The sequence below is a fragment of the Xyrauchen texanus genome, chromosome 2 (assembly GCF_025860055.1).
Source record: "Xyrauchen texanus isolate HMW12.3.18 chromosome 2, RBS_HiC_50CHRs, whole genome shotgun sequence".
NCBI classification, from domain to species: Eukaryota; Metazoa; Chordata; class Actinopteri; order Cypriniformes; family Catostomidae; genus Xyrauchen; species Xyrauchen texanus.
In genome coordinates this window covers 19,759,008-19,771,470 of record NC_068277.1, presented here as the reverse complement: position 1 = coordinate 19,771,470, position 12,463 = coordinate 19,759,008, and the positions used below count along the sequence as shown (strand labels likewise).

The 12,463-nt window shown below is 37.9% G+C and overlaps 1 protein-coding gene across 3 annotated transcripts in view; it reads right to left on the bottom strand.

The window, feature by feature from the left end:
- Positions 1-12,463, bottom strand: part of LOC127652996 (GRB10-interacting GYF protein 1-like) — a 37,022-nt gene that overhangs the window by 15,607 nt on the left and 8,952 nt on the right. For 2 of the 3 annotated variants that reach the window (XM_052139466.1, XM_052139483.1), the window contains exons 3-7: positions 12,293-12,356; positions 9,752-9,881; positions 3,674-3,808; positions 1,119-1,233; positions 98-206 (exon numbers count right to left, since the gene is read on the bottom strand). In XM_052139466.1, coding sequence (XP_051995426.1) covers positions 98-206; positions 1,119-1,233; positions 3,674-3,808; positions 9,752-9,881; positions 12,293-12,327 — 524 coding nt within the window. In that variant the 5' untranslated portion in view covers positions 12,328-12,356. The remainder of the gene's footprint in view (positions 1-97; positions 207-1,118; positions 1,234-3,673; positions 3,809-9,751; positions 9,882-12,292; positions 12,357-12,463) is intronic. The other variant, XM_052139475.1, reaches the window with a different exon arrangement.

The window sequence follows — 12,463 nt, the reverse complement described above, 5'->3', positions numbered from 1 at the left end:
GATCACAATAAGATGCATAAACTTCAATATGGATAAGATGGGAAATTAATAAGTTCAAGAGACAAGAAATAAAGGGAAGAAAAAAAAGAGAGAATACCTGTCATCCCAGCTCTGGCTACGATGGATCTCTCGAACACTATGACCAAACCCACCCTCTCCTTCCTCGCTGCTTCTTTGGTAGAATCCTCCCTCTCCTCTTCCTCGCCCTAGATTAGATTCAACTTTATTGTCATTGTGCAAAATACAAGTACAGAGCCAATGAAAAGCATTTAGCATCTAACCAGAAGTGCAAGTGCAAATAGCAATATGTATATATAGTATGTGTGTGTATATATATATATATATATATATATATATATATATATATATATATATATATATATATATCTCTAAGTACATACAATATGGGTTTTTGAGTGCAAATTTATGATGTAGAGAAGCAGAGACAAGCTCAATGCAAATATCTATAATACAGTACAGGTGCAAATGAAGAAGCATAAACTGAAGTTGCATTGTACAGAATGAGGTATAAGTATGTGAATGTGTAAATATATGGCCGGTGGCCATAACAGTGCAAGCAGCATCAGGAGGTAGACGTTATGTGCAAGAAATGTGCGAAAAATAAAAGAAAATTAAATAAATATAAATTAATAAAAGAAAAATACAAATATGAAGTTCGGGTGGGATGTAGTGTTCAGCGCCTGAGTTTAGAGTTCAGTAGGCCGACAGCTGAGGGAAAGAAACGGAACCAGACTGTGGCGCTCTATTATAATTGTATCTGCACAGATCTTGTGATTTATAAACATACAGTGTGATTTACACCACAAGTCAAATGTCTGGAGACACTTACTCCTTTATTGTAACCATCTTTCTTAATGTAGTAATGGTAATGTCATCCAAAACTCATAAATGTTAATAACAAAATAGAAGTAAATACAATTATTTTATAATCAGGTACACTATTCCTTTAAGCAAAAGGTTAGTTTTGCTTTTTGAGAGCATGAAAACAACAATTTCAGTCAAGTACATCCCAACTTTTGACTAGTAATGTGCACTTCAGTGTCACCATATCAAAATGAATTATTGACACACTTATACACATTAATAGGTTAACTTACCCCGACCGCCTCGCACACTGCCTCTGCCTCGGTTCACCCCAGCCGGGACAGCCCCACCCCCTTTACCCATAAGCCTCAGCACTGCCACACTGTTGACAGACATGGAAAAATTCCTCTGCAGACAAAGAAAACAGATCAGGAATTAAACAAGGACCACACCACCACCAAAAAATAAATAAAAAAATAAAAATCACAAGCTCTGTACAGATACAATTATAATAGAGCGCCACAGTCTGGTTCCGGAAGTAAAGATCCAATTAATTTCTTCCATAGACAAATTGATTTTCAATGATAACATGTATACAAGGGGCGTGCCATGGTGGTCGACAAATTGACTAGTCGTCCAACAACTGACTAGTCGATCAGGGGTGTTGACTAATAACTAGAGCTGTCAGAATTAACGCATTTACACATGCGATTAATTACAAAAGTTTAACGCATTAATTTACTGTTAACACAGCATAAACACTGGTGTAATGGGTGGAACCTTTGTAATGTATCTGCCCGGAGTCATTACACCAATGCACATGTCACAGCCCTTCTACTAAAAGTGCCTACAAGCTTAGCATAAAGCAACATTCTTAGCACGCTAGTTGACCGTTACGCGCTCTCCTATGATATAGCCGTAGAGCTTGGTAAATAAAAGAATCTCTGACAACGCTTCCCTGTTAGTGATAAAATTATGGATAAAGGACCTCTTAAAACTTTTTGATGTACAAAACAACCCCAGATGGGACTTGTGATAGAAATAGCCTATTTAAGGCACATTTTAATTACCACAGAAGCTCACCAAATCTTAATCATCACCAAAACGCAGAATGAGATGTTTTTGTTTATAAAATCGCTTTTCACAGTGATTTCAAATTGGCATACAATGCTGGCGTTGCTGCTTTGATGCAAATCGTGAACCCAGTGACACAACTGCTGTAACAAAGTGGATAGCCACAGTCTACCTGCAAATTAATATTGTGACAGTTTAAGTGATTTCATGCGCATTGCAATGAATATGCAACTTATGTGGGGACTATTTTTTTTAATTGTCTTAATATTGTGGAATGCTTTGTTTGGGAAATGTTTGTAAAACATTATATTGCTACATAATATTTTGTTTACTTGATTCTGACAAGAAAATAAGTATATATAGTGTCAGCACTACTAATAACGTTAATATTTTTAGTAGTGGTTGTTTTAACGGAAGACGCAATTCTCAAATTAATTGAGATGCAACTTCGCTGAAAACGTAGATTGCTGTGCTTAAAAGTGAATAATTTTTATCTCTTTAATGCTTTTAGTTTAGTCCATTTATGCATCGCTGCTGTTACAGCCATCAAAGCACTGCATCAACAACACTTTACAAGACGATCATTGTCGGACATTAAATCCTCTGCTGCGAGTAATGTTCCCATATTTGTGTGGTGCTACAGAGAGATTAAAATCTTTTGCTGATTTTGTCTGAAACTGCTTAAATAAATACTTGCAGTAATATGTGTTTAAACTGCATGATGTCATGAACTAGATGTGCACTCGCATCTTGCAGTTCTGCGTTTTTGAGTGTGCACTGCGTAGCGAGGATCGCCTTGAGACTCCCAAGCTCTCTGTTTACATTGAAGTTCATCATTGTGCATTCAGGATGCACATAAGTGGTTTTGTGTTGCTCTGTATTGAAGCCCTTCTTATTTTTTACTATTATAGTTTTGTGCAATAAGACAATTATTTAGCCTATTTATTTGTTGCATAATCGTTAGTTACCATGTTGAAATGCTGTCCATAGCTTCCATATATCCCTCTGAAAAGCATCTGATCGGGGTCACATGATCACAATGGAGTCTATATTATGCATTATATTTTTATATCACCGACTAGTCGATTATAAAAATTGGATATTTTGCACATTCCTATCCCTTATAAACCTTTAAAAACAGAGCTAACATGAGACATCAATCCATTTTACTTCAATTTCACCATTTAAAAATGATGTTTAATAGTTGAATTCCTTTTGAACAACTACACTACCCATGGTCCAGCAGAGTGAGATCCACCAATCAGAAGTGTTCATATACCATTAAACTACAAATATATTTGTATTTATCAAATCATTTTAAAACATGTTGTTTCTATACTTATAAATCAACAACCTAAAATCAATAGTTTTATATATTTCCATTTTTATTTAATTTTTTTACATCATTCACAATGCTTCATAGATTGTGGTTTGTGTCCTGGTGAAAGACGGTAAGTAAACAGTTTTGTAGGCACAGTCTTTTTGTTTCAAATCAAAATGTTTGTAATGTTTCACCTCAGAGATGGCTGGTTTGGATCATGGATTACAACTCTTAAGGATTCTATAAAAAAAAAAAAGTCTATGGAAAAAATACTTCCGGATACCAGACGGCTAAAAAAAAGTGTGTGGGCACTGTTGCTCTATGTAGTGCTAAGGGTGTTTTTACAACAGAGTGTGAAAGACATAGAAAAATGCGCAAGCTCTACTTCAGATTAAAGTCACAGGACACATTTGCGATGCATGTCAAATCAGTGTGTGTGTGTGCGCGCGTCACCTGCTCCTCTTCAGTGACAGGCAACAGTGCCAGCGGCTGTTGAGACTCATCCTGCAGAATAGCAGCAAACTCCTTATCCTGCATTTCTTCAGGGACCTGAAAACACACACACACACACACACACACACACACACACTAAGAAACATTAAGTTCTGATGTTGCAATCAGCTTTGACATTTTGTTGACAACTTAAATGTGCCATTTCCAAAGTTTTTCACTGTCGGGACTTGTGTGAATGGCTGGGTTTCTGGAAAACCCTTTTCAAACACATAAAAAGTTTAATTACAACAAAAATACATGCTTCCCTGCAAAAACAATTCAAAACAAAGTTAATTAGTTAGGCAAATATTACTTGGAAGTATTGTTAATCCCAATTATTATTCATGATACATTTATTTAATGACCACAGTAGGGATGCAGCAGATATACAGTTTTACTATTAACCACGATTATAAATGTCACGGTTAATCGTAATCATTTAGAATCAATGGTTAAAACCATGAAACTATTTATTAACATGTTGCAAAAATATTAGATATCATGTATAAATACATACCAGCCATGCTGAAGCACCCCCAGATAATCACCACCAAATTTCACAGTGGGTGTGAGACTGTGGCTTGAAGGCCTCTACTGGTCTCCGTCAAACCATTAGATGACCAGGTGGAGGATCGGTGATGACCGGGAGTGCTTCAGCAAGGTTGCAATTGGGCAGATTCATCTTTGTAAAGGACACATGAATCAAGCCACATAATAAGGTTATCCTGGAAGAAAACTTGCTTTCTTCTGCTCTGACAATGTTCCCTAACTCTGAGGATTGTTTTTTCCAGCAGGACAATGTTCCATGCCACACAGCCAGGTCAATCAAGGTGTGGATGGAAGACCACCGGATCAAGATCCTGTCATGGCCAGCCTAATTTCCAGACCTGAATCCCATTTAAACCTCTAGAATTTGGTTTACTTCCACTCAAGAGGAAGATGGATGGCCACAAACCATCAAACAAAGAAGAGCTGTTTGAATTTTTGTGCCAGGAGTGGCAAAAAACAAATACATTTGTTTAAAAAAAAAAAAAAAAAAAAAAAAAAATCACCCAACAGCAATGTGAAAGACTGGTAGAGAGCTTGCCAAGACGCATGCAAGTTGTGATTGAAAATCAGGGTTATTACACCAAATATTGATTTCTAAACTCTTCCCAAGGTAAAACATTAGTATTATGATGTTTAAAAAAATGTATATGAACTTGTTTTCTTTGCAGTCTGTAGCACTGCATCTTTTATGTTATTTTGACCAGTTGTCTTTATCTGCAAATAAATGCTCTAAATGACAGATTTTTATTTGGAATTTGGGAGAAATTTTGTCAGTACTTTATAGAAACAGAAACACATACCTATAAATAGTAAATCTAGAGAAACCGAATTTTGCAGTGGTCTCTTAATCTTTTCCAGAACTGTATATAAACACTTGCAGAGAAAGCCCCCCAAAAACAAACATTCAATATATAATGAGATATATATACACACACACACACACACACACACACACACACACACACACACACAAGTGAAGCATGATACATCATATCGCAATCGCGACGTCAGCCTGTGCGATTATATGATGGCAAAATGCCGCGATTATATTAAATAAATAAGTGCATGTGTGGACGTGACAGCCCATTCTCTCTGAGAGCTGTTTGCCCATTTTCTACACCGCTAATAAAAATGACCAGTCAGTCTCAGTTTAGGGAGTGGCACGTATGGTCATGTCAGTTTCCGGTGTTCAGCTTGGAGATAGATGCAGAGAAGTGAGATTAGAGCCACTTCAACCAGTCACGGAACAGACACAATCTGAGCGGGAGTCAAGACCGGGAGAGATATAAAGTTCTGCCGGGTGATGCGCACTAACACAGAGATGCTCGTCTCTCACCCCCGCTGTCTGCAGTGCAATGTGTAGCATCATTGATGACATCGTCATGGTCAGATCAATCTTATGTGAAAAATAACACTAAAATGACAACAACAATAAAATGTGTGTGTGTGTGTGTGTATATATATATATATATATATATATATATATATATATATATATATATATATATATATATATATATATCTATATCTATATCTATATATATATATATATCTATATATATATATGTCTTTTGTAAAGACAAGATTGACAAATGCTTATCAATAATACTCAGTGGCTAAAATATCAATATGACTAAATGTTACTAAAATATGACTAAAATGTCAACAGTTTTCATTGACTAAAACTACATTAAAAAGCCCAGTAAGCTAAACAAAACAAAGCAGAATTACTGATGTGTTTGCGAGTGTCACGCCATATGACAAGTCTTCACCGAGATATAAAGAGACATGATGCACCGTTAGCAAAGTTGGATTTCAGAAAATGATCCACACACTGGACAAGAGATACCAGCGATAAGTAGAACTTTTTAGAAAGAGGATTTGGAAATACCAGTTGGTCATTTAAAAAAAAAAAAAAAACAACAACAGTTTTAGTGGTTTGAGTGAACCACACTTTTAGATCCAGTTTCCTTTTCAAAAGACTTTATAGAAAGTACATGTTACATCCTGATTAAATGTTCCTGATGTTAGAACAATCTTATTTTCATGAAAATTCATATGTTCTTATTTATTGTTCCATTTTATTTAGGTGTAATATTGAGAAAATAACAAGTCTGCAGTAATGATATAAATATAATTTAATTTTGTAAAATATTATTTTAATTTGAAAACACATTTATTACATTTATAGTTGTTGTTGCTAGTTTGTATGTTTGAGTTGAGAAATACACATTTCAGCATTATCAGTAATCTATTTGTGCATTTTCCTTGATAACCAAGCAAGTTGACTCATGTGGCTAATATTGCGATATGTGATTGCGATATAATAAACAAATGTTGTATTATATCGCAATTGCATATCGCAATATTAGCCTCAATAATCGCAATATGACATCAATACACACACACACAATTAAAATAATTTAAATGCATATTTTTGTTGGCAGACGATTACAGCGTTGATAAGATCATACTAAAGGTGCCACAGACAGACAGTGTATATAGCCTACTAGAGGTTCTTAAGTGTTTTTGTTTTGTTCACCTCTTGCATGTGACCAGCAAACATGGACTATTTATTGTCCTACCTTGCTAGGTAAAGTTCAGCAAAGTACTTCTAAACTTCTATTTCATGCAGTATTAAACTGATATTTTCTCAGCATTGTCATCTGTCATTTGGAGGACTGTGGCGCACTTCAAGTTTAAATTCCTCAGGCAGGCAAAAGCTGATAGAAAACTAAAAATTTCTCTAGCTGCTGTTCGGTCTATATCACGCACACACTGGGACACTCTCGGGAAATGCAAAGATTTAAAGCAGTTTGCCCATATCTCCCCCACACCAGGCTCTCTGCATGCTGGTGAAGTCTCAATTTATGTACAGCAAATCTGCTTGTGTGTTTATTATGCCCGGGAAATGCAGCATGCCCGGAATATGGATACTGCATTAAATTCTTTTTTTTTTTTAAATGTACACATTACAGACAACTATTAATTGTAGAAATTCATGTGTTACATTTACAAGCCCTAATACAGTATAAACACAAGTAACCGTTTCAAGTATGAGAAAAGCACATTAAAAATAAAATGCATTATTATCATCCAAAACCCTTCATCTGGTGAATATATAGGCAATAAAAAGCTTAATTTGATTAATACTTAATATAGAGCACTGAAACGGGGACAAGTATGCCTCTGGAAATGTATTCTTTTTGGACACTTGTAGCCTCTACGTCTGTGCCCATCATAGTAGGGAAAGAACATTATATTCATCAATTTAAAAACTATCAGCCAATTACTTAATTTTTAGGCCAAAAAAATAACCAATAGGGCCTTTCCCACTGGCAGTACTAAAGCCTTTGTTAGTTACTTTTCCCCGGGACTAGTACTTTTCAGCACTTTAGCACCTAAGGAACTACAGTGAGGAAAATAAGTATTTGAACACCCTGCTATTTTGCAAGTTCTCCCACTTAGAAATCATGGAGGGGTCTGAAATTGTCATCGTAGGTGCATGTCCACTGTGAGAGACAAAATCTAAAAAAAAAAATCCAGAAATCACAATGTATAATTTTTTAACTATTTATTTGTATGATACAGCTGCAAATAAGTATTTGAACACCTGAGAAAATCAATGTTAATATTTGGTACAGTAGCCTTTGTTTGCAATTACAGAGGTCAAACGTTTCCTGTAGTTTTTCACCAGGTTTGCACACACTGCAGGAGGGATTTTGGCCCACTCCTCCACAGAGATCTTCTCTAGATCAGTCAGGTTTCTGGGCTGTCACTGAGAAACACAGAGTTTGAGCTCCCTCCAAAGATTCTCTATTGGGTTTAGGTCTGGAGACTGGCTAGGCCACGCAAGAACCTTGATATGCTTCTTACAGAGCCACTCCTTGGTTATCCTGGCTGTGTGCTTCGGGTCATTGTCATGTTGGAAGACCCAGCCTCGACCCATCTTCAATGCTCTAACTGAGGGAAGGAGGTTGTTCCCCAAAATCACGCAATACATGGCCCCGGTCATCCTCTCCTTAATACAGTGCAGTCAGCCCTGTCCCATGTGCAGAAAAACACCCCCAAAGCATGATGCTACCACCCCCTGCTTCACAGTAGGGATGGTGTTCTTGGGATGGTACTCATCATTCTTCTTCCTCCAAACACGGTTAGTGGAATTATGACCAAAAAGTTATATTTTGGTCTCATCTGACCACATGACTTTCTCCCATGACTCCTCTGGATCATCCAAATGGTCATTGGCAAACTTAAGACGGGCCTTGACATGTGCTGGTTTAAGCAGGGGTACCTTCCGTGCCATGCATGATTTCAAACCATGACGTCTTAGTGTATTACCAACAGTAACCTTGGAAGCGGTGGTCCCAGCTCTTTTCAGGTCATTGACCAGCTCCTCCCGTGTAGTTCTGGGCTGATTTCTCACCTTTCTTAGGATCATTGAGACCCCACGAGGTGAGATCTTGCATGGAGCCCCAGTCCGAGGGAGATTGACAGTCATGTTTAGCTTCTTCCATTTTCTAATGATTGCTCCAACAGTGGACCTTTTTTCACCAAGCTGCTTGGCAATTTCCCGTAGCCCTTTCCAGCCTTGTGGAGGTGTACAATTTTGTCTCTAGTGTCTTTGGACAGCTCTTTGGTCTTGGCCATGTTAGTAGTTGGATTCTTACTGATTGTATGGGGTGGACAGGTGTCTTTATGCAGCTAACGACCTCAAAGAGGTGCATCTAATTTAGGATAATAAATGGAGTGGAGGTGGACATTTTAAAGGCAGACTAACAGGTCTTTGAGGGTCAGAATTCTAGCTGATAGACAGGTGTTCAAATACTTATTTGCAGCTGTATCATACAAATAAATAGTTAAAAAATCATATATTGTGATTTCTGGATTTTTTTTTTTTGATTATGTCTCTCACAGTGGACATGCACCTACGATGACAATTTCAGACCCCTCCATGATTTCCAAGTGGGAGAACTTGCAAAATAGCAGGGTGTTCAAATACTTATTTTCCTCACTGTATATGCCCCCTATGTACCTACTCCATACTATCTGGAGTAGGTACATAGGGGGCATATAGGGACTGTGGGAGGTGCTGCAGCCTGTGATTAATCAAAAACCTATGACACAAAGCATTGAGAAAGGAGGAGTCCACAGCCACCATTAGTAAACAACTAGCTGCTAGCATGCTTTTCAGAGGATTTAACAATTACCTTAACAGAAATCTAACAAAAGTGTTAGAACCCAGAATCCTCAGTCAGTGCTGCTGAAATTGAATCGTACGCTCCAAACTTTAAAATTGTGGATACTAGATGACGTCACAGAATTGGTAACTATGTGAATGCAAATGCAACAGAGGAAAAGTCGGCTCAGGTGTTCCATTTCTTGTACGAGTTCTCGTCTAGAAAGTTACAAAAGTACTAAGACTGAAGGTGGGAAAGGGACTAATGAGAGTGAAAAAAACCAATGCCTAGATTTGTTGCATTTTCCCACCTTGTTGTCTTTGATATAAAGTGCTAGCATCTCCTCTCGGCCATAACGGTACTCTGCCAGCTTGTACTTTGGCATAGCAGGAGAGGCAGGAGGGGAAGACACACTGCCTCCACTGGAAAGTGCACGGAGCCTGAGAGAGAGAGAGAGAGAGAGCAAGAGTGAGAGAGAGAGCAGATCAAAACAGATCCAGCAGCAACAATCTTGAAGCATCATGGAGGAATGTCCCACTATTGGGTAAAAGTCTAAATAAATAAAACCCTGTCAATGCCAACTACATATCCTGCTTTATTTTAGGATCTGTCAGGGCCCCGGGTGGCTGTTTAAATTTTACACAAACACTACCCTGCTGAGATAAGCTGATGAAGAAGTCTTTGAGGAAACACACCACCACTGCATTGTACATGTCAGTCTCAGGAATCCATTTTCGTTGGCAGGAGACCAACTATGCACAGAGCAGCCTTAGTTCAGCAGAGAACCACGCCTAAAGGTTTGCTTTCTGCATAATCATTTAGTGTGTGCCAAGAGGAGATACAGACAGAAAAGGGGGTTGGGAAGAAGGGAATGCAGAGTGAAAGAGAACCTTAGGAAACATAGGGAAAATAAAGAGGTGGTTCAAATAAAGACTTGTGTTATTAGAATAAAATACAGAAAAGAAGTCTAGACTATAAACAAGGAAAAGGACAGTGGTGATAGATAATCAATTTGTGGAGGAGAGAAAAAGATCAAGGAAGTTTTATTTTAAAAAAGCTCTGGTACTGCCTTGCCCTGGTGAGGCATTTTGGGAGACCCGATCACAGGTGGACAGGCAAGACACGTGGTAGTAATAAGCATCTATTTTAAGGATTTGTGTTCGGATTTCAAGAGGAGCGTCTCTGATTGTATGACGACATACTGTATATCACTCACAATGTCAGTGTACTGTATTACTGCAGGATCATGAGCATAAAAATAAAAAAAACCCTGATTAAACCCATCTTTAGCATCATCCTGTTTCAAACTGATCACCTAAAAGCATCGTAATACCAGGCATAAATTGATGAAATGGAAAGAAGAGGGAGGGAAAATACAGTTGAAGTCAGAAGTTTGCATACAACTTAGCCAAATGCATTTAAACTCAGTTTTGCCTACCACCCCTGGAGTCGCGAGTTCAAATCCAGGGTGTGCTGAGTGACTCCAGCCAGGTCTTCTAAGCAACAAAATTGGCCCGGGTTGCTAGGGAGGGTAGAGTCAAATGGGGTAACCTCCTCGTGTTCGTGATTAGTGGTTCTCACTCTAAATGCGGCATATTGTAAGTTGTGCATGGATCGTGGAGACTAGCATGAGCCTCAACATGCAGAGTCTCTGCTGTGTCATGCACAACGAGCCACGTGATAAGATGCGCGGACTGACAGTCTCAGAAGCGGAGTCAACGGAGACTTGTCCTCCACCACCCGGACTGAGGTGAGTAACCGCTCAACCACGAGGACCTAATAAGTAGTGGGATTGGGCATTCAAAATAGGGAGAAAAGGGGATAAAATTACATAAAAAAAAAACTGTCTTTCACAATTCCTGACATTTAATCGTAGAAAACATTCCCTGTCTTAGGTAAGTCAGGGTCACCATTTTATTTTAAGAATCTGAAATGTCAGAATAACAGTACAGATAATGATTTATTTTAGCTATTGTTTCTTTCATCACATTCCCAGTGGATCAGAAGTTAACATCCACTTTGTTAGTATTTGTTAGCATTGCCTTTAAATAATTTAACTTGGGTCAAATATTTTGAGGAGCCTTCCACAAGCAACTGAGTCAGGTTTGTAGGCCTCCTTGCTCGCACATGTTTTTTCTGTTCTGCCCATACATTTTCTATTGGATCAAGGCTTTGTGATGGCCTCTCTAATACCTTGACTTTGTTGTCTTTAAGCCATTTTGCCATCTTTGTCCCCATGTGCACTTGCAAATTGTTGTCTGGCTTTTTTATGGTGGTTTTGGAGCAGTGGCTTCTTCCTTGCTGAGCAGCCTTTCAGGTTATGTCGGTATAGGACTTGTTTTAGTGTGGATATAGATACTTGTATAGATGATGTCAAGCAAAGAGGCACTGAGTTTGAAGGTAGGCTTTAAAATACATCCACTGGTACACCTCAAACTCAGTACACCTTCAAATCAGAAGCTAATTGGCTAAAGGCTTGACATTATTTTCTGGAATTTTCCAAGCTGCTTAAAGGTACAGTTACCTTAAGTGTATGTAAACTTCTGACCCACTGGAATTGTGATATAGTCAATTAAAAGTGAAACACTCTGTCTGTAAACAATTGTTGGAAAAATTACTTGTGTCATGCGCAAAGTGGATGTCCTAAACGACTTGCAAAAACTAAAGTTTGCTAATATTAAATCTGTGGAGAGGTTAAAAAATTTGTTGTAATGACTTCAACCAAGTGTATGTAAACTTGTGACTTCAACTTTACACACTTTTTTTATGAGAAAGAGGGCAATCTGGCAATAAGGGAAAGAAACACCAAAAGAGAAAGAAAGGGAAACAGACTATAAGAGAGAGAAGTTACCATTCTGGGCCAAAGTTAAGAGTTTCAGCAGTCATATTCTTCCTTCCTTCTCAGAGGTGAAAGTCTGAAAACAAACATACCTGAATATGACAATGCAACATAGTGAAATAGGTTCTACACATACTCCCGTTCACACAAAATCTCACATTTTCACACACAAAATCTTGTATT